This window comes from Numenius arquata, chromosome 2 (assembly GCF_964106895.1).
Source record: "Numenius arquata chromosome 2, bNumArq3.hap1.1, whole genome shotgun sequence".
In the NCBI taxonomy this organism is placed as follows: domain Eukaryota; kingdom Metazoa; phylum Chordata; class Aves; order Charadriiformes; family Scolopacidae; genus Numenius; species Numenius arquata.
Window position 1 is genome coordinate 27,455,753 of NC_133577.1, and position 23,645 is coordinate 27,479,397.

Genomic DNA, 23,645 nt, shown 5'->3' on the forward strand with positions numbered 1-23,645 from the left:
TTACTATTGCAGGAGGCAAGAAATTCCCACCTCACCTAAAGTACTTTAAAAATCTGCAGACTTAAAACTGCTGGGCCTTAAATGCATGTCTAAACAGCTAAACAGACATGGTTGAATTTTGTCCTAACTTGAGTAAGTTTTAAAGTCATTATCTTTATTAGTATAGCGATCACTTTATTTATATGCTTGTTGGATAGACTTAGAAGCCTAATTATAGATATTGAGATTTAAGTTTCAGCAATACATACCGTGTACAGACAAGCTAAATTAAAAAAAATTAAATCTATGTTAAGGGGAAACAAACATTATCAGTTTAACTTTAGACTATGCGAATCCTTACTGCAAGAACTATGAAAGGCAATTCCCACTAATGCAACATTATTGGATTACAGGAGAGACTGTTAGCATAGATCACCTTATATAGCTAAAAGTCAAATACAAAAATAATATAGCACCATTTATTTTCAGAAATTATTTTGATAAAATATCCCTATGCAATCTCTAATTTCGAGCATATAAAATGACAGATAGGGATTAAATTGATAAATAAGACACACTGGTTCAGGTAACGTTATTTTCTACATTTATTGATAACAAATTGTATTATATACTAGAAAACTGATACATTATACATGAAATAGGTCTCTGGAAATGCAGTTTCTCACAGAATAAATTTTTTAAACTAACTTAATTTTAATAGGCTTTCATCTATGTAAATTGTCTATGAAACTTCCAAACATTAATATCTGTTTAGTTCACTAGTTAAGAATATATGCACTTTAGTAAAGGGCAAAAAACCCACAAAAATAAGACAACTGACTTACCTGAAGCCCCCGTGTCATGCATTTTTTCTTCATGCTTGCTATCTGGCTTAGAACCACTTTTTTCATCAGCTTCATCATCACCCCACCAGGCTGGCTGTCCATACAAAGGTGTCCCACGAGGCATGGCAGAAAGATCTATAAAATTAGCCCAAAGCAGAGGAAATTACTCTTCTGTTCAGTTGTGGTATTTAGGTTAAAATAACATGAAGAGAGAGTCATTTGCTTGCATCGTATCTCCTGGAAGCTGACGTGAATTGGTTGCATGCATTTGCCTAAATACAAAACAAACTTGGAGGCTGGATAACTGATCTGGGTTCTAAATATAAAAGCTTACTAATGACCTGATCAAAACTTCTGGCACAAACGTTTATGCAAAGGCAGCTGACATGTCTTATTGTTACCCTGATATATCTGTAAACATTATTTTCTGCTTTCACTCTGAAGTCATCAGCACACCAGTACATTCCTAAAAGCTGTCCACTGCTATTTCTGTGAGAAGATTCCTACTTTTACCTACATTGACCTTTCAATGAAATCTGAACTCACTGCATGAAAAACTGATCAAATTTTGCAATGTTGCCAAGGTTCCAACTTGCTGACAGTTACTACAGAGTGCTGAAAGTTACCTTGTGTAAAACTTTACTGAGCACAACCATTCTTAATTATGTTTTTTAAAAGGTAATACTTAAATTACAGTACAATTGAAAATGCTATTACTTATATAGGAAGCATAAACATGATTAAACACATTTAAACATAAAGATTAAATAAGTACATCAGTGCATTTTTTGTTAAGATTTCTACCTTCATAAATTGATTGGATGTTTTGACCTGATGTCTTGAAAGAATAGAATTTCTGTACATGTGGATGCTACAGTAAAAAAGGCAGAAATTCAATTCTGAAAGTTATTGATTACACTTAAAGTATGTTTAAAATTTCACATATGTGGAGTTTTTACATCTATCTATAGACCTTCACAAGCATCCTAGCAAGGCAATAAATATCCTTTCCAAGTTTGTGTGCTTCTGCAGCAAAAATAAACCTTACCCATTGATTTCTCTTCAGATTTCAGTGCTTCTGTAGTTTTGTGGTGCACTTCAGCTGCGGAGTCTGCTGCCTTGGACTCTGAGCTTTTGGAGCTGGTTTGCTTCGACCCTTCTGCCTCTGAAGATTTTTGGGATAATTGGAGTTGGCTTGTGAATTTTTCATGCTACATGACATTAAATAGAGAAAAAAAAAACCTCAAAGAATGAAAAAACCCCTTTGTTACCAATACAAAATGACAGAAGAACATCTAGCAGCACTGTTACCTTTAGTGCTTCTTCAGGGACTCTCATCTCTCCCCTGACAACAGTAAAAAGATTAGTATGTAAGAAATGCTAAGGAAAATAGTGGAAAGATTTCTCAATTCACAACAGGATTTTACAGAAAAGCAACAGTTCTGCAACCTACTGTTAACTGGAATGTTGACACTTGTTCTACAAATACGTGACTGCTAGGACTAGCACGTACAATCATATTCATCAAAGCAACTCCACAATTATTTACTATTGGTAAATAGAACATTGAGTAGATACCTTACTGTTGTAAAAATATAAGTTCTCTTTTTTTTTATTTAGTAGTTTGCTGAGTTATTACTTGTAATCTTCTCTACTTGTAAAAAATCTCATATGATACAAATATTTGTGGTTTTGGCTCAAAGAAAAGAAACATTACTTTGTGAAACAGAAGTTGCAGATTAGGTTTTAAATAGTGATTGGAAGTTGAGGTTTCTTGCAGTGAGAAACAATGAAATGTACTTTATGAATAGTTCCGACCAAGATACAGTATTCTAAAACCCGCAATTTTCTCTACTGTAGGCATTTTTGTAGTAACGGGTGAAATAAATATTTCAAAGTTGCTTGTGAAATACTATGAGAACTCTTCATTTAACACAACCATACTTCTAGCAAGAAAAGTTTGTCAGGGTATTGTGCATTTTTATGACAAGGATATCATATCCGAATCTCAATTTATCTTCCAACTTCAGAGTGATGTATGTCTGTTCTGGAATCCTCACATCATTCACAAATGTCTACAGAAATAAACCAGGACAGAAAGAGATACTGTTAAATTCCAAAATAATAAAATGATAATTCACGTAACTGATTTTATAAGGAAGTTTTCAGCATTGCAAATTTTCTACTGGTGATTCACTGTGAAAATAAACTATAAGCTCAAATTGCCATCTGCTTCACAAAATATTTCAAAAGAAAGGTTAAACACCAATTACTAACCAGACTGCTGACATCACACTGGCCTAGAAAAGTTCCTTGCAAGTTTAATCCTGTTAGCAGTATTTACTGAATTGTTGATTAATGTTCCCTCAAATTAGAACCTTTCTTGTAGTTTGCTTTTTCAATCTGAATTAGCTGTCAGAATTGATTTATCATCACATTTGTACCGCATTTAACATTGCATATAAGAGTTCTGAGGTAGCTTATTATTTCTAAACACTGTCAAATGACTTAAAGGAGAAATGAAGCTATTACATCTCAGTAACTCCAAATAGCAGTGATAAAGAACGCAATATATTGCAACTCCTGAAAGAGTAGGTGTAACAACATTTGTAAGCAGAAATAACATTACACCAGCTAGCAGCAAAACAGCAAATTCCGTAGGCTTGACAATACCTTTTGAAAATTCAGTTATTGTAAAATAAATAATCCTCTCCTCCTTGAAATCCCTGTTGGAAACATAGTTGGAGAAATCAGACAAGCTTTCAGGGATTTAGAGTAAAATTTATGTTTCTGAAAGTTTGCCCAGTTTCACCAGCCATATCATTTGGCAGTCAGAGGCAGTACAGATTACCAAACACTGATTTTAAGGTCTGGATTAAACCTGAGAACAAGAAATTTGCAAAAACATGCTGGCATAAATTTCAAGAGAACACCCAAGATATATAGAATGACTAATTACAGAGGCAGCAAGAAGGAAGAATAATAACATGTTCAAGTCAAATGGACCTCTGACATGTAATTTGGAAGAGCTGGAAAACAGTTTCATCTCTTTGGGAAAAAGATTAAATGAACATAAATAGGGCTTGAAGTTACATTATTCAAGACCTAAATAACATTCTAGAAAGTCACCTACATAAAATTCTAAAAGAGAAACAAGCCCTGGTAAGTACTGGTGCAAAAAAAAAAAAAAAAAAAAAAAAAAAAAAAAAAAAAAAGAGTTTATTCCTTCACTGTAACTGATCTGCATCTTTAAAGAATGATTTACAGTCTTAGGAAGGTAGGGTCTCAGCTTCAAGCAAACTGCCAGGTTACTAACATCAGCAAGACTTGAAGTCACATGTGGTGACTTCACATACCAGAAAACAAGGATGAAAAATCTGTCCACAGTGTGAGCTGACAAAAAACGTCTGCACAGCATCTTGCCTTAAACTATTCCTCAAGGCTTGATTCAAATCTGCATTAAGAAGCTACAGTTTACACTCTTAAGTTCCTCTCCCCTATGTTCTCCCCGGCTTTCTTGAAATCTTTCCTCTCCTTTTATCTGAAAAGAATGTAATGTCTGAACTCATAAGAATGTAGCATCTTCCTTGTAAGAGATATGAATAATCAGCTGTATGCGATCTGTCTCTTGTTCATTGGTGTTACTTCCTTCATCTTCTGTTAAAATCTAAAATGAAGCCTTAATTTAGGGCAAATTCAAGGCAAATAAAAGATTTATGGTTTAGCTGGTATGAGATTGTTACATTATTTTATGCATTATTTGTTTTACATTCTCCCATACCTTAAAGAATTTACAGCTTCTTGCACATTTTTACTTTTCGTAACAACTACACGTTAATACTGCAGATAGGAGATTAAATATCCGGGCTGCTTTTCTGAAAGACATTTACTATAGGTTTGTGCCAGTTTGGAGGACTCAAAATATCGCAACTCCACGGGATCATCTTACTTCAAACTTAAGAATTCTACAACAACATGTACGTGTTTCTAAGGAACGCAGCAGCTGAACTCTGCCATTTTTTAAGCACTATGAAAGCTAGGGACACACATATGGAATCACGGAATTCTCAGAGTTGGAAGGGACCTCTAGAGATCATCTAGTCCAACTCCCCTGCTGAAGCAGGATTGCCTAGAGCACATTACTCAGGACTGCATTCAGGCAGGTCTTGAAAATCTCCAGAGAAGGGGACTCCACCACCTCCCTGGGCAGCCCGTTCCAGTGCTCTGTCACCCTCACCATAAAGAAGTTTCTCCTCATATTTGAATGAAACTTCCTATGTTCCAGCTTGTGCCCATTGCCCCTCGTCCTATTGCTGGAAACCACTGAAAAGAGTCCGGCTCCATCATCCTTCAACCCACCCTTTGGCTACTTGTAAACATAGATAAGGTCTCCCCTCAGCCTTCTCTTCTCCAGGCTAAAGAGTCCCGGCTCTTTGAGCCTTTCCTCATAAGGGAGATGCTCCAATCCCTTAATCATCTTAGTTGCCCTACGTTGGACTCTCTCCAGTAGTTCCCATCTTGAATAATTAAGCCAGCTAAGAATCTGAATCTTTGAATGCTTGTGTTGCTCATCTAAATATATTACTATATTTATATGAAATATATTACTTCTATTACTATAAGATGAAGTCTGGAAAGACAGAACCAATTTCCTTCCGCAAAATTGTAAAGGGATCTTCTGTTTTATTCTCTCTTTCTAAATGAGAATAATGTTTGGTTCATTATTTACAAAATTGCTTACCTACACTATTGAAAATGTCTTGGTTAGAGAAATTAGAATTAAAGGTCCCACTACTTAGTGGTTTGTAAGCATGAAACTTGGAGTGGTGTTCAATACATATTTATTCCACTTAAACATTGTGACAGTTCAGAGCAAAAGCCCATGTGAAGAATATCCTCAAGGCAGCCGGAATTTTAGCGAATCACCATAATTTAGGCTGCCTTGAGGACATGAATGTATATATGCATTTTTTCTTCCAGGTCAGGGTTCTGAAATTCATGTGCACACACTATACTCAAGCCAGAAAGCTCTGAAGGTAGCGTGTGCAGTCTGAAGACATCTCATGACTGAACTGATGGCCCACAACAAGAAGCCTCAGTTGCTTTGTCACTGGAGTTTTCCAATCCCTCCACAGACTTTGAGATGCAAGACAAAGTTAGCTTGAAAATCTAGTTACTATGTAAATAAGGAATCCTTTTCCCTCCTTAAATCACGCTACACACATCTTTATATATTCACATGATTTCCAAAGCTTTATTCTTCAAATAGTGAGAGAGTCAACTCTCCTTAAGCCATTATAAAGTTTGCTAAGCATTTTGCAATCCAGCCCTAAAATTATCAGTGTGAAAGGAATTCACTATCCTGTAATTATCCCTGAGAAGAATGTTATTCAACTGGGCCATAGATGCTTGATAATTCTTCTGGTGTTTTTTTGAGGTGACAAGGAGACAATACAGTTGAATTCTGCTGATATTGGTGAAAGATTCTACTGCTAAGATTATATCTTAGCAACTATACACATTTTCTTCAGGAAAGATAAATTCCTTAATCTTTTTGTATGAAATAAAAGATAAGCAGGAATGACCAAGAGGAGTCATGATGGAAATAAAATTTTATTTTGGAAATAAAACTTTTATATCATGTAAATCTAATTAAAATTTACTTTTGTTTTATTTTCAAATCTAAATGTACAAAGTCCAGGATGAAGATGTAGCTTTTGAGGGACTTTTCTACTGCACATTATTTAAACGGCTGTAGTAAATTCCACTAAGAAGAGGGTCCATTAAGAATAGGAAAAAACTCAAAAGAACAAAAAGGGATTTATTACTCTTCTGTATTTCAGAAATACAGGAAAAAAAAATAAAATCTTGATCCTATTTTATTAAAAAAAAAGGCATTTCAGCTTCTAATATGTCTGGTTAAGAAATGGACTTTTATTTCATATGCTGTTCCTCTTTTCTACTTTTTCATACAGAAAAGAATGTTAAACTGTACTTCATATGTAAAAAAAAAAAAAAGTATGAAATAACCACATTGCATGTAAACCTATTTAGTTTATTCTATATTAGCCTTTAGTTTTGCAGTATCCTTTGCAGTATCAAAAGGTCTATGGTTAATGTGTAAGCGTCAAGTTATTACAGACTAATATAGGGAAAATGTGAAGTTACGAGCAAAATAGTTACACATGCCATTTTATGTTTTAAGGCTTTTCTAGGGATTGCATATACAATATTCTAGATAAGCTTCACCTTTTGTAAATATTTTGACTATTAGAATAGATTGTTAAAAACGTAGTAACTTTGTCATATTTTTGTAGCCCTTTAGATACTTCTTTATGACCTTTTTATACACACTAGATATGGTTGTTATTTTATATAAATTAAAATGTTTGGCTGTGTCATGAATATGTACTGAGTAAAATTGTGAGTTCATCTGTGATAGATATTCACTACCAAGAGCTTTCTAAATATTAATTTGAATAAGCCTTGTCAAATGTTTAAAAAAATAGAAGCTGATGGAGAAATCTCAAGCTTCTGCCTGTTAGCATGGATTTAGGTTTTCGTCTTTGATCTTGAAGTGCATTTCAAAATAAAAACCCTGTTAGTCTGTCTCTATTAGCTCTTCTCTATTTTAAGGTAACTAACTCAGCCTTCCAAAAAGTCAGTCTGAACTTCATATGCAACCAGTATAACGTGACATTTCCTTTGCATAGTTGTAGATGTATGAGAACTTTGGTCCTTCAATATTTAATATACCTCTGTATTTTGCAAGTCAGTGCACTGTTTCAAGGCAGTTATCAAAAAATTAATTCAGCACACAGTGATTTTTTGCTGAGGCACTTGATTTTTTTTCCTAATTCTGTTATTCCTTTAGTCAGTAGTCATACCTTCAGATTTTCCTTGCCTTGTCACAAAACTTGAATTTAGTAAAAATAAATGTTAAAAAGCCTTCATTCGCCTCCTTTCTTTGCCTCCAATAAGGAGCTTTCAGACATTTGCTTCACTTGATCTGATTCATTCTCAAGTTTGAGGTGTCAGTTGCTCTATAGCTGTTTACCTAGACACATCAAAGGAACTCACTCTTCCCAATTTTGAGACAGGGAATATTAAGTCTTAGGAGTTCAGTCCTTGTCTTTGTCTTCTCAGGGCTTCCCTTACTATTTCTTTCCAACTGTGCTTTTCTTACATATCTCTACCGCCCTGCTTTCATGTCAAAAGAGGAAAAGCATAATTTTGTAACACCGTACTTAAACCAAACTGTATGACAGAACAATATACGCAATGCCTCTGTACTGTGTAGTGAACTACTAACTAGACAATAATTCCTTTAGTCTAGCTACTATTTCCACTGAGAACACGAGCTCTGTAGCAGCCAAGTCCCTCTTTTAGCGCTTCATCAGCTTCTACCGATTCTTATTTTACTTGCTTCATCAAACGCAAATGTTTATTTTGGGTGTCCTGTTAGTCCCATTTCTTTGGAGAACAGATGTATACTTTTCTTAGTATACATTTTCAAACTTGCATTAAAAAAGGAATTAACGTACACTTGTTAAGTCATACTCTCATTGCTCGGAAAATAACCCCAAACAAACAATCATACAAAAGACTATGGGGAGCTATCCATTTCTGATGGTAACTTACCCCATTCAGGCTGCCCAAATCCTTCACCAAGTGTTCATCCGTAGAGGCATCATAGTTAAGTACAGCATGCTGCTTGTCCACACTGCGTGACTAAAATACATATATAACAAGAAAAAAAGGTAAGGTATTTAAAAAACAGATCAATATAGCATTTATCACTATTACTTGAGAGTAGTATGATTATTTTCTTTCTACATAGCATATTTCTTCAAATGATATGAAAAAATTAGTCCCACACATGAAAAAACTCAATCTCTAACCATACCTGACTCTGGCCCTGGGTGCCCACAGCAGAATCCTAAAACTATCTCAGAAAAATTATTTTCTTAATATTTCCCCAATGTGCTTATAAATCAGATCCAGCCATATCTTATCCAAAAATATTATTTTTCCAGTTCATCACAGTATCATAGAATGGTTTGTGTTGGAAGGGACCTCAAAGATCATCTAGTTCCAGTCCCCTGCCTATTGCCAGCGACCTTCCACTGGACCAGGCTACTCAAAGCCCCATCCAACCTGGTCTTGGATACCTCTAGGGACGGGGCATTCACAACTTCTCTGGGCAACCTGTTCCAGTGTCTCACCATCCTCATAGTGAAAAATTTCTTCCTGGTATCAAATCTAAATCTAACCCTCTTCCAATTTGAATCCATTACCCCTCATCCTATCGCTACATGCCTTGTAAAAAGCCCCTCCCCATCCCTCCTGTAGGCCCCCTTTAGGTACTGAAAGGCCGCTCTAAGGTCTCCCCAGAGCCTTCTCCAGGCTCAACAACCCCAACTCTCTCAGCCTGTCTTCATAGAAGAAGTGCTCCAGCCCTCTAATCATCTTCGTGGCCCTTCTCTGGACCCATTCTAACAGGTCGATGTCCTTCTTTTGATGCAGCCCAGGGTATGGTTGGCCTTCTGGGCTGCAAGCTGGCTGAACATCACTGATGTTTAATCTAACATCATCAATTTCACCTTTATTTCTCTCTCTCTCTCCTTAACTACACGCACCTTTCAAAACATGAATATGTTGTATGGCATTGCTGTTCTCTCTGAACCATACTATTTCCTGTCATGCATCAGTAAATCTTCCGCTGTGTTGCTCTGGATACTTAACACAGTATACAAGCATTCAAATTGTTTCTTCTTGATCTCAATTTCCTAAACAAATTAGCTATGTATTCTTCACTAAATGGCTGAGTTGTTCCTGAATTACTACTCCCATAAGTTCTGACTCTTTTTCTTTGATCAGTCCTTCCTTAAGCACTTAGGGATTTATTTGATTAATTCTTTACTTCACATCCAAATGTCAACCCATAGATCAGGAACAATTCTTGCTACTATCTTCTCTGAGAACTCCACCTCCCTTAACAGCTCAGTTCCTCTTTTAGCACTTGCCCACGGCCAAGTGTTTGTAGTCTGAGGTGCTGACTTCAAGCAGGGAAGAGGTGGGGCTGGATGTATGCTTCCTTCACGCATACATGTGGTCAGCACCTTGACATCTAGAACAGTTTCCAACTGGTTGGATGCCACAGCTCATCTTCCCCAGCTGTGCACTCAGTCTGCTTTCTGGCAATTCTCCTAGTGCAGTGTCCTGACACGATTGCATAGCAGCAAATTTCTTCCAACAGTATTCTTTCCAGTTTCAGGTTCACATCTTCTATCCTTGCTACTCAACTCATTGTTCAGGACTATATAGCACTGAGAATGGTAGAATTCTGACCAAGACTTCTGTGCTTATTTTTGTACTGGCATCTGCAGTCTGACAGTTCTAGGAGTCCCAGGTTATCGGTGCATTAGCCAATTCAAGGCATCAGACCCTACAATCATGATTCCTAAGGAAATGCCTTCTCTTCTCAGAATCCCACATTTATCACCTTGTTCCTTCTTGGTTTCTTGAGAGCTGATAACATTATTTTCCTTCCTTCTTTTCCATTTACTTCCTTATTTTTCCTTTCCATGCCACCTGTTGACTGCTTCACTTTCTCCTCAAAAAAGAGAAATCAATCCTCTTCTGTATATACTTACTATGTTACTTTTAGACTCATTTGAGCTAATTTGCTCTGCAGTCTTGAGGAGTATAGAAGGGGGACCAGGATATAAAAAGAGGAAGGGAGAATTAAGGAAGAGATAGACAACAGAACAACAAGGTTCATGCCAATAAAAGCTGCACTCCTACACAACATCATTTAAGTGTTCTTAATGGTAGATACACTAGATATACTTCCATACTTAATGGAAGATATACTAGCATAGCTCATTTTCTACTAACTTTTAATAACCTATCTCAGTAAAATCAAATTCACTGATGTGGGTGTTCTGCTGAGCCTACGATGTCAAGCAGAGATGACACCTTTCCACACTGAAGTGATGCAGCAATGCAAGCACAAGAATTACCCTATCTTTACCTAGGTTATGGGAAAAATTTCTGATCTTCTTTCAACTATTTTATTCAAATACAAATTGTATTATTAATTAAATGTTTTATTATCTTTATGTGCTACTTCCTACTAAAAATGAGGTAGGTAAAATGGAAATGACACAGAAGATCCTTAAAGCTTCGTGATACTTTGTCACATCTTCTGAAATGGTAAAGAATGATTACTCAAGTCTGTGACTATTAGAGAAACACCCGAAATTCTGCAGAACATTAAGGTCCTCCTCAGGCTCAGACTTCTTGCATATAATCAGACATGTTTTTTTTCATCGCAGACAATCTTTACAGGTGAAAAAGATTGTGCAAATCTTTCAAATGCCGTTTTTCCTGCTTATTTGTTACTGCAGCCTTCTATTCAAATTCAAGTATTATCAAAATTACTTTTTATAAGACTGTTGTGCCCTGCCTAAGCACCACACAGCTTCTCATTCAGTTCCCTCTGTCCCAGTGGGATGGGGAGAACAGAAGAGCAAAAGCAAGAAAACTCATGGGTCGAGTTAAAGATATTTTAAGTAGCAAAGGAAAGAGGAAGAAGAAAGAAGAAATAAAACAAGTGATGCAAAGGCAGTCACTCACCACCTCCCATAAGCAGACCAATGCCTAGCCAGTCTTTGAGCAGTGGTTACCTTTCCCAAAGTCCCTACCCTCAGATTTATGTCTAAGCATGACATTATATTGCACAGAATATCCCTTTGGTCAGCTTGGGACAGCTGTTCTGGTTGTGTTCCCTCTCAATTTCTTGTGCACCCCCGACATAGTCACGTGCGTGTAGGAGGAGAAAAGTGAGAAAGAAAGAATGCCTTGAAACTGTGTGCACACTGTTGAGTAATAGCTATAATATTGGTGTGTTATCAACACTGTTTTGGTCACAAATCCGAAACACAATATCATAAGGACTTCTAAAAAGAAAATTAACTCCATCCCAGCTGGACCCAATACAAAGATTTACACATGACTGCAGAAATAATGAAAATCATAGAATAACTCTGCTAAGACCTATATGAATATAAAGAGGAAAACTCCACCTTCAGTTAAAATAAATTTGTAACTAGCATTATTTCAGACAAAGACTCTTCAATGCAATTCACACTACTAAGAAAATGTTCAGAATACAGAAAATAGGAGTATTCCTCTTTGGAAATAATTTTGATATTATGAATAATGTACAATTTTACACCTTGAGGATGATTCTTCCATCAAGATTCAACAAGTTTTCTAAACATAATGATGAAAGAAGGGGGAAAACATGGTATTTATCTGCAAGCAGGGTGATGCATTGGAGCAGCTAGCTAAAGACAAAGACTGCACACTATGTTTGAGCATATTTAAAAAATAACCCAGCTAAAGCAATTTGGTATTCCCAGACATGAACAAAACCTCTGTTAGAAAAATAGTGGTTAGGTACAGATCTGAGGTCTAATTCTATCAAGCATGCAACATAATTGAAATGCTTTTTAATAAGGCTTTTATAACATGTTTTCTGTCAAGAGATTATGAATAAAAGCATTACATTCTGCTTTCTCTATCATGCATTGTCCACATGCTTTGCAGTAAGAGAACAACTGAGTTGTAAAGAGTGGAAAGGAAGGGCCTACACAAAGAGCTATACATACAGAACAAGAACACATTATTAGCTTCTCTTTTGGTGGGTTCCTCCCCCTTGAGCAGTATGTGGTGTTACAGTCATGCTGGCATGTAGACCTAACATAACACCAGGCTAAAGAGAATGTTCTTGAAAATAACCAGGCCCCTTGATTCTTTTTACTACCTCTGAAGACAATACACAACAAATAACATTTGTTAATGACTGCAATCTATTCACAATATTAATCAAAGAGGCAGCTACTTTTGAAGGGGATGATGACTGAAGTTTTGTAACACAAAATAATAAATGCTTGAGTAGTCAGTTGCACTCTAAGAACTGATCACCCAGAGACAGGAGATGACATAGGGGAGAGAGAAGGAAGAAAAGGCTCCCTTATTCAGAGACAACAGTCCATTAAAAGAAGCTAGTGGTAAAATAATTTTTTTGATTATGATCTTCTGTGCAGGAACCAAGAGGGTGAAGTTTTTTGACTGGCTTTTTTTTTTTTGGGGGGGGGGGGAGGTTGTGTTTCTTTGTTGGTTTGTTAGGGTTTTATTTAATACTTCCCTCATAAATCACCAAGACATACTGTATGTGTTTGAAGAGAAATTAAGAGTATTTTCAACTACTTTCTAACAGCACAAAGTATTTTCCTCACCAATAAAACCTTTGGATGCCTTCTGAGGTTGAAAGCCAAATGCAGTTTACTAGAGATACTACATTCTGAGTAATACACATAAAAAAAGGTTTCTAGGCACTTCATTTGTAAATGAGATTCTAATTTGGCCATTAATGGCTGCACACACGCTCTTGGGAACAAAAAAATCCAAAAGAAAATATTTTATTGAATGGTACAAAGGGTTGCGAATATTAGTTTTGAAGTTCAGTCCTCTTAAGAGTTCTACTTTAACCAAAGACAAGAATTCAAGAAGAAACTCCCCAAATACTATCATTAACCATTCAAAAATACATATACTAGAAAGAAGCAGCTCACAAGACTACAGCTTTGACAGGACAAAGTGCATGAAATATGGCAACATAACAGTACAGTTACACACCCCTAAGAGTTCCACATCGCAATTCTGGAAGTTGAGGAAGTTACTGAAGTATCAAGCTATTTTGACTAAGACTTGCATTTTTACAGTTCCACTGAAACCATTACTGAGACTGAGTCATTCAACTTCCTTAGAGATAGAGACATATCCTTCTCTACTAACTTCGTTTGCCTTTGTACAACAAGATCAGGACATGGGGATAGAGTTACATTAAATCATGTGACTAAATTAGATTACGAGTTGCAGAAAAAACCAAAGCTCTTTTCAAAAGCATCCAGTGCACCTAGCTTTATCACATTTTATGGGAGCACACAGTCTACTTTACTGGTCATATTGCAAAATTTATTTCATCTTCTATTCTTGCATTCAGTATGTGATTTATATGAAGAAAATGTGATCCTCTGAACTTCGACAGTAACTGTATGGTTGATGGCAATATATTTAAACTAACTTTTTCTAAGAACACAAAAGATTAATCAAAACAATTGCTCCCTCAACATCTGTGGAATTTAATTTTCAGAAGGAATATAAAACTGGTGCATTAAGTTCACGATTTAAGCAGTTGCACATGTAAGGCTGACGCAATTACCTGTAACATCAGCTCACAGTCATCTCTTCCAACAAAAATCATTTCTCGTGGCAGCCTATGGCGGGTGCCTCCACTGCTCACCAAAAACCAGGATGTTAAGCTCATTTTCTGCTTAGCTGATAAATCCTTGGCAAAGCTACGTCATCCTGCAATGAAAAAGAAGGAGAGACAGAGAAATTCATTTTAGTTATTTTTAGCTACAGTTCCTGCTCAGCAAACACTGTGAGCAGAATATATAAAGCCTTTGAAAAATACGGCATTCTCAAAAGCGCATACTGAATCCAGCAATCACAGGAAGTGACAGGCTCCAGATTTACATAGTAAGAGGTTTCAGGCAACTAGGCAAATTTAATCGGAGCTAAACTTCTTCGAAATGAACAACCAGCTAGTTAATCCCAAAGTCATATGTCAAGTTGTCAGAAAGTCTTTAACATTTGACCACTTAATATCAAGATAATTGCTACATTAATGTCTCACAATCACAACCAATAAACAACGTGGCAAATGTTCACAAAATACAGCAAGTAACTCAAATGTGTGTCACTACATTTTCCTGCAAAAAAGACCTACCTCCTTCGGTTTTAAGCTCAAGCCCTCTATCCGCAAGTTTTGCTTCCTATTTAACATTAGATTTTCTCAATAAAACTTGTATTTCGGAAATTTAACAGTGTACATTTAGAATTGTAAACAAAGCAGAGCAAAATGAACAATTTAAAAGTTTTTATAAATAAAACTGAAAGCAATGTTCCTACAAAACTTTACCGTGATTTTCCAATAAACAAAATTACACACTACATACACAGAAAAAAAACCCCACAGCTATTTAAAATGTCATAAAATACAAAAGAAAACAAAAACCTGAAAACTGGATAAAATCTTTTATGGAAAACTTCTTCATATAATATGACCTACTTGACACTGGACAAAAATATGATTAAAAGCACTCTCCAAAGTAATTCAACGGTTGATACTTGGAAAAGCCTTTAAGAAGCATTTAAAAACTCTCTTTAAGAAAAAGCAAGGCAAAACAATGATTTCATTCATTACCACTCTGTATTCACTAAATGGGAAGCTAAAGAAAATAAAAAGCAATGTCTGCATTCCTCTCAGTGCCAAATAGCTGGCATTTATCTTCTCGTTTATTTTCATGTCATTTAGTGAAATTATGTAACAAATGTACTGTAAGTAGACATAAGCCTGTAGCAGACTTGAGCATAATCTGCATAACAACAAGAATGCAGTGAGGTTCTCAAAACCAAGACTAATATGTAAGCACTGGTTAAGACGACTGCCAGCATTGCCCCATTAGGCAAACTACAATCAAGAAGAGACACCGCAAAATATGAAAATTTATAACAAGGACTGAATTAAGTCAAAACTACATCTGAAAATGACAAACCAGACATTTACAAAGCAGTAAATAGAAAGCATACCGTGGCAGGTGCTAAAATGAACCATTAGAGCTGTCAACCCAGTTTAAAAAAAATTAATGCAATTCAAATGGAAGAAATTAGAAAGACTTAATGTGCTAAAAATTTATTAAATATGTATTGCAAAAAAGTGATACCTACAATAGGGTTATCTTTCCACAGCTGTATCACAACACATTCTTCAAATTAAACTTGTATCCACTTAATGTTCTCCCACTCAATGGAAAAAGTCATACAGCATCTCTATTACACTTTATTCACAGAAAATATGAAGATTACAAATTACATTACAATGTAATCTACAATAACCTGCTGAATCCAATTTAAAGACATCTTGTTACCCAATAAGTGTTTTAATAATTAAAACAGTTTATTCAGTGCCTTTGAAGGAAATTAATATTTGTATTTTTAATTTAACCTAGTTTAAAACTAGAAGATAAACTAGGTCAATCAAATGACATTTTTCCATTCCTTTTAAGAAAGGAAAACAAAGTATCAAAACCAGCCAGCCTAGGTACCAGCTTTTAACAAGTAAATTAAATGGATGTTTGACAGAAAGCATGCTGTTCAGTATCAAAGCTCCTCATTCCATTTATATTTTACTGCCGTTTAAATCTCGCACCTGCTTATCATAACAACACTTACACCATTTGGCCTTCCTGTTCTAATTGGAAATTCATATGAAAACCTCCAAGAACATATAAACAATTTGAAAAAGTTCTTACTCAAATACTATGTTTTAGTTTATATAGGGAGACTGTCAGTAAAGGAGAAAAACTATTTTTATTTATAAAACAGACAAGTAGGTCAACAACTACTGAGCTAGGAAAAAAACCCCAAACCTCCCACAAATGATAAAGCCTGACAACAAACAGATTAAATTATCTGAAATAATTTTAAAAAATGTAATACACAGAGCAATCATTACCACACAGCATGGCAACACATTTGTAGTTAAAAGTCCATCATCATTTCTATCAAACTTAATAATGTTGTTCTTTCCAAACAGTGCTGTCTCAAATGCGACGAATCATCAACCTAGATACATATTTTATTTTCAAGTATTCTTTAGAATAAGCCAATGCCTTTGATCAAAGCTATGCTGAAATTCTGCATAGCAAAACTGGCTGAAAACAGAACACAGTAGCAACACTTGCTTAGTATCAGGACAAAAAAGTGCATTAAAAATTTGATATGAAACTGAACACTTATCAGTTATATAGACAGTATATGGACAATTACATTGTACCCCAAAAACTTCATAAAAGCTAACAATATTTTTAATACACTGCTGTGCTAAGTACTCTGGCTGTAGTATTCTGAACAATGCAAGGATAAAAGACTGTTCACTGTTTAGGAGATACCAATTAAATTACTATAGGACAGGTGCAAAACCATCAGAAGTGCTCTTTACACAGTGCAAATTTAGGTCATGATAATTCTTGCAATGAAATTTTATGGATAGTAGAATGTTACACTGAGTTCAAAAAGCAATAAGCATTCATGGAAGCAAAAATTATCACGCCTATTAAATGCAATGATCCCACTTAAAGCTCAGGAACTTAACGAGCTGGGCATTTTGAGAGGCTGGGAGCGCGCTCAAGTGAGGTTTCACTTGGTATTGTTCTAGTTAATAATAGTTAATAAACTCTTTTCCTTACCTAGCCTCTATTTATGTGGAAGAGGATACTGGCCCAAATGGACCTGTCTTACTCCAATACGGACTACAATTTTTAGATGATGTATTTACCAAGAATATGATGATTTCTTCCCCAGAAAAATGAATTTTAAATGCTTTATTGAAACATTGTTTCGTTACTCTTTCCTAATATAGCAATATTGTGTTGCAATCTTTAAATTAACTAGTAAGCATTTCATCATTAAGACTTGATCATTCAAAGCAATACTTCATACCTGGAAGTCAGTTGCTGAGACACTGCAACTGCAAAATGTCTGCAGAATAAACATTTTATGGTGAAGGACTATGAATTTCAAAAGGCAGTAACCAGTGTGTAAAAATGAATACATGGGTAAGAAGTCATTTGAAACAGATGATGCAGCAACAGGGAAATTGGCTCCATCACCCCTGTAAATATAATTCTGTCCTAAGAACTAAAGCCCTGCATTATGTAGCCAAAAGATGGGTGTAACCAATTTGAAATATGTCTAGAGAAACACTGCCAAGATTATATTTTTGATACAGTAATGTTATTGTAAGCAAAAATCCTTAAGAACCTCACATTTGAGCAATGTACAGTCTACATTTTTGTATTTGCCTGTAAATGAAAACAGCCAACTTATTTCCAACTAAACTATTAGCAAGTACTGAAATACTAATCCTACAGAGAAACAAAAAGCTACATTTAAAATTTAAACTGAACCTAACATATAGCTGAAAATCTGACTTTTAATCACTGCAGCCCTCCATATTGACTGAAAATAGTATAATTTTAATGATAAACAATTATCCTATTACTGTATACAACACATTTTATTTAAGAATATTTTAAAATAACTATTAAAAAACCTGCACCAAGCTGCGACACAACTTGATGATAACATGTTGCCCGTTATATTCCCTTAAAAGTTCCCATTTCCAGCTGCTAAAAATTTTGCTAAAAATTAAGTTTACCTTCTCATACAATTGCCAAGTACACTTGGGGAAGCTTCAGAAGAAATGACTCATTAATTTCCGAAACAAGGTGAGAGGAAAATATCTTATGTTGCTACCTTTAAAAAACAATTGTAAGTAGTACCTCATATATGTAAATTGGTAATGGAAATGTGACAAGCCTTAGTATCAGTTTGTATCTTTTAGTATTGCTCTTGTGCAAATCTATCCAAATGCAGACATGCAATAGGCTTTTGAAAAACTTTCCATGTGTATATTAAACAAGTACACAGCTAATTCTCTCAACACATCTGTCTACACAGAGCATGGTCCACAATTTGCTTTAACTACTTGTTTTTACCGTTAGAGTGCCAGTGAGAACCAAAACAAAGGCATCTTTCCCCAATACTCTCAATTCATCCACTGTTGCTGGTAGAGAACAAATGTGAGGGTAGAAGACCCATAAGGAGAGAACACCACTACACATGGACAAGACACTTGAGCTGGAGCTAGGCAGCTGGAATGAGGAATCAAGAAATGCAAACACCAGGCATAAGCCATGGCAAGGGAGAAATCAGAATTAAGAGAGCACTAATGGAGCCAGTAATGACTGGCGAAGACCTGAAGTTGAAGGCGATTCCCAGGTCACAAAGAAATGCCGTCAGTAATCAACGCCCACTACAAAACTGCCTACCATGACTGCTTTATTGACTATTCAATGTAATTAAGGATACTAATGCCAGCAGTTTTATTTTTGACTGAAATGGAGAAATTTATGCTATAGAAAGAAAAGAGCAAAGTCAAGGTAATTCCAGCCCTGTGAAGATTACAGTATCAATATAATTGATATTAAAAGGTAATCTATAAAGATAATTGATTTAAATCTAGGAATTTGTAAGTGGAAAACACCACAATAATAATGCTCTGTAAAACATTCTGAAGCTGGGTGGTATCAAAAGCAGTGTTCCATGTGCAATCACAATTAACCTACTTACATGCATTAGAAAAGAACATTTAACTGCATCACCACATATTTTAACTAGGACTCTACCTTATTCAGGTTAAAACAAAAAGTTTAAGAGTCAATTAATCAGTATTTTTCCCCCTCTCCTCATCAATTGATAAGCCTGTGCCTTACTTATTGCACATCACTAAAATCCTTTTGTGAATTATTAACTTCCTACTGACTTTATCTGCCATGCTTATCACCACAGCATGAGAAATTCATTAACACTTACGGTAAAATCTCAACAAAATCTCTATAAAGGGTTTATTATAAATAAGGAACTGTAGAGAGCACTTTTTTAACAATGAAGTATCTTAATCTTGAGTATTTCAGTTCCAAAACCATAAGCATTTAATCTTAAAGTACCTAGTTTTACACAACACTACAGGTGTTTAAATGGTCTCATTTACTTGTTGCAACACTGAATGCCTAATTCTTTTACAAGTAAGGTTAAAGCCACATGTAGGGTGGCTAGAAAATTAAGAGCACCTTTCCAAAGTATGGTTAGATGGCTTATCTGCCATCAGAGGGACTATAAATACAAGAAAAAAAAATTATACTCCAGGGTATCTTCTAAATGTTTTAGGCATGAAACTATCCTTGGTGGTTTCCTAATTCCCTGCTTCTTTCACTAATCACGTTGTTGTCATCCCAGAAAGGGAGACAGAGGGCTCCACAGACAACAGCCTCCTGGCTGAAACTATTCTCACCAATTCCTAGGGCTAGTCCATCAAATGAATTTAATAAAGTGGGTATCTTGTGCAGGAAAACAAACAAACAAAAACAAACCAAAAAAAGAAAAGATGCATGGCTGAAGAAGCTTTCATTTGGAACAGTAATTCAATCTACACAAGCCATCCTTCATGACACAGTAGTGTGCAATGTTGCTTCTCAAAACCCTTAAGTAAATAAATACCCATCTAAATTAAAGCAGTTTAAGCCAATGATCAATAAAAATATTTCTTTAAGAATTTATGGACCTTCTGAATTCACAGTGTACTTCACAAGGGGAAGCAAGAAAACTACAGTGTTGGCCACTACTTGCCAAGCAACATGGGATACAGCTGTAAGTTTACCACAGTGAAAAGACCCTACTCAAGTAATGCTTTTGTCAAGTCAGGTTGGATCAAGTTGTCAAGTGACAATACTTTTCACTCTGAGGCTTAGTTTAGTGTCATAACAATATCCATAAAGGTTAATAAAAATATACCCTCAAAAGGCTGTAAAAAAATAATAAAAATATAAAAGCAATGGAAGCATAAGCAAGGTAACTCTTTTCAGTGGTTTCCAGTGACAGGATGAGGGGCAACGGGCACAAGCTGGAACATAGGAAGTTCCATTCAAATATGAGGAGAAACTTCTTTATGGTGAGGGTGACAGAGCACTGGAACGGGCTGCCCAGGGAGGTGGTGGAGTCCCCTTCTCTGGAGATTTTCAAGATCCACCTTGATGCAGTCCTGAGTAATGTGCTCTAGGCAATCCTGCTTCAGCAGGGGAGTTGGACTAGATGATCTCTAGAGGTCCCTTCCAACTCTGAGAATTCTGTGATTCCATAATTACACTTAAAACCACTGAAACTCTCCATCAACATCCCCCAGAGAAGATGAACTTGCATACTTCGGAAAACTGACCAAAACAATCCTAGACTTTCAGCAGTTGTCAAACAAGCTAGAATTATTATTATTTAATATTTCACTGACTGGGAAGTTGACTGAACACATTCCTCTAAGAAACACTCAAATGCTATATACAGACCCGAAGAAGAAACTGTTCTAATTCACACTAATATAAAGAAATATTGCTATTAGTTATGAAGTTGATGAAAATTTTATGCAATTACTCGAGTTACACTGACATAACAGAGTAGAACTGGACGGCAAGCATGCAAATAGGTAAAGTAGAAGAAAACAAGAAACCCAAAGGAAGAAAAGTGAAGCATCCATTCAATTTAACTTCCTTGCTCAAATGGAGAACAGTAGTACATTTAGGATGACTGTCCCTATAACTAAACGAAAACACCTCATAAAAATCACAGTCCCCCTTGGTCTCTTAAACTAAAGTTTTAGCTGACAAGGCAACTGAACACTATTCATTGTGCTTGTGAATTATTTGACCTGTTCCACCTTAGCTCAAGTATCCAAATTTGTCCAAATTTCTTAGAAAAAAATTAGAAAAAACATACTAAAGCCTTATACTATATCTAAAATATGTAACTTTAAGTGTCTGTTGAGAGATGTAGCCATGACTAAATTCTACAGAATAAGGGAATCACTGAGAGCAAAGAAACCCTTTTAACCACTACCCTGCAACTGTTCTCTTCTCTTCTTTTTGCCCCCCCCCCCCCTTTTTTTTTTCCTAACAGAGATGGAAGAGGAAAGAAGGCAAAGTAAGAGTATGTAAACCACCTTGAATCTTTAGTCTCCAAAATCACCTGGGCCTTTTGTTCACAGAGAAAATTGTTTACTTGCAACATCTGCTAGATCAAATATCTTGGAAAAGATTTTTTTAAAAGTTATTTTAAGATTAAAAAGAAAAAAAAATAAATATAATAAATCATAGAGCAGAAATGAAAACCAGAGCAAGAAAATGCCTTTATAAAGCATCAGGAGATCAAGCTGAGTCATGCCCCAAACTTTTTTTTTAAATTAGTACATATCCAACACAGGTTGATATGCACATTACCTATATTACCTATCATAAAAGACTAACTAAAACAACAGGATTTAGAGTTCTACCAAATCAATAAGGCAACAGCAATGTATTTCTCTGGGGGTCTCTGGATGGGAGACAAAGGAAGAAAAACAAAAAGAAAACAACAAAAAAGGGGGTGTGGAAGAGGCATTCAGCCACACCTTCCACTTTACAGCAATGAAGCTGGAGGGTGCAGCCTGGCACCCTGTCAATCTGGCCCTACGGTCAGATTATCACAGCAGACTCCTCAGCAGCATGAAAACCTTTGAGCTGGGAATGCTACTAAGGATAGAGAGAGATTTTCCTCCTGCACTCAAAGCAGTTGAGATTGCTACAGAATGGACCCAGATAGTCTTCTTGCCCTACAGGTTGCCCCATGTGTCTGATGGAGTAAGGACAAGTCACTCAGGAGGCTGTTACCCTCTGTCAGTCAGCAAATCTATCCTGTAATGTGGCTACAGCTGTGGGGTTGCACAAGCATCCTTCTCCTTCCTGTCTAGGTAAAAATTAGTTCTACATCTATTTTATTGCTGTGACACACAGAAATAAGCTGTCAGAAAAGCAACTGAAATAAACCCCTATTTCTGCTAACAGTGCAGCTGTGCTGAAAGTTCCTCAGGGTTTTGATTTTGAGGGACAACGGACAATGACTTAAAAGACCATATCCTACTCCATTATTGATGTAATAATGACCAAAAGAAAAGAAAAAAAAAAAAGCCCAAGATCTTTTCCTTTGCTATTATATCAACACACAAATATTGCAAAGAAATGTACAAAAATAAGGTATACCTGATGGCTATCAATCATTTAAGTGTCACAGTGCAAAAAGATATTATTTGCATGAATAAACAATTCTACAAGAACTATGAAGTCAAACATTAAGACTTTCTAGCAAGTTTAAGTAAACCTCCACAACTAAAACTAAACAATCTCCCATCTAAAGCACGTAAGAAAAGGAAATTAATGTTACAGGCACTATGCAGACAGTCATGCCTCTCCTTACCACAAAAGCCCCCTTTCCAAAAAAACCCCACAATTCCTGGTAGAAGCTAGGAGATGAAACTGTATTAAGAACAGCAGATCGAAACAAAGACTTCAGCAACTTGACAGAAAATAAAATACTGGGTTATCTTTAGAGAATACTGGTAAACATAAATTATTAAAAGACTGATTAGAAAACTTTGCACAAGACTGGTCTTGTATATGGAAATAGTCTTACGGAATAATCATAAGCCTTTTAATGCACATATTTTTGTTATAATAATCAGGGGTACCTGAAGGTTAAAATCTAATAATTTTTTTTTAAAAGTTTTAAGGTATTCTCGATCTAAACATTAGATTTCAAATTGTTAAAAGCATACTCAGTTACTAGCCACCAGGATAAAGTCATTAAGACTTCAAAAAAGCAATCCTATTTTATCCTTTGATAACAGACAATAAGGATATTTTGCATTTATTTAAAAAAATGGACAGCTCATTTTGCATTCCTAATCTTTACATTCAGAAGAAAAAAAAAAAAAAGTTCTTTGCAGCCTTCCTGCATTGAAAGGCAACGCTTTTCAAAAGCTGCTTTCAATAAACAGTTAAAATAAAGGGTAACGACTGCTTGCAAGAGTAGCTTAATTCCTGATCAATCAATCAAGTGCTCACCTTTTGTCCATCACTTTCATTCAGATTAAGGAACTGCATAAAGAAAAATATTTTCAAGTTTTCCTATTTCAGCATGATCAAACAAGATCATCTATACAGAAATCAGCATAGCTGGTATGTTAATAAAATAGTACATTTT

At 35.6% G+C, this 23,645-nt stretch overlaps 1 protein-coding gene across 1 annotated transcript in view; it reads right to left on the reverse strand.

Annotated features, from left to right (window-relative positions):
• The window catches only part of CEP170 (centrosomal protein 170), a 102,590-nt gene that overhangs the window by 64,795 nt on the left and 14,150 nt on the right, over positions 1–23,645 (reverse strand). The window contains exons 2-7 of the mRNA XM_074144387.1: positions 14,119–14,264; positions 8,466–8,555; positions 2,821–2,899; positions 2,136–2,194; positions 1,873–2,035; positions 825–959 (exon numbers count right to left, since the gene is read on the reverse strand). Coding sequence (XP_074000488.1) covers positions 825–959; positions 1,873–2,035; positions 2,136–2,194; positions 2,821–2,899; positions 8,466–8,555; positions 14,119–14,223 — 631 coding nt within the window. The 5' untranslated portion in view covers positions 14,224–14,264. The remainder of the gene's footprint in view (positions 1–824; positions 960–1,872; positions 2,036–2,135; positions 2,195–2,820; positions 2,900–8,465; positions 8,556–14,118; positions 14,265–23,645) is intronic.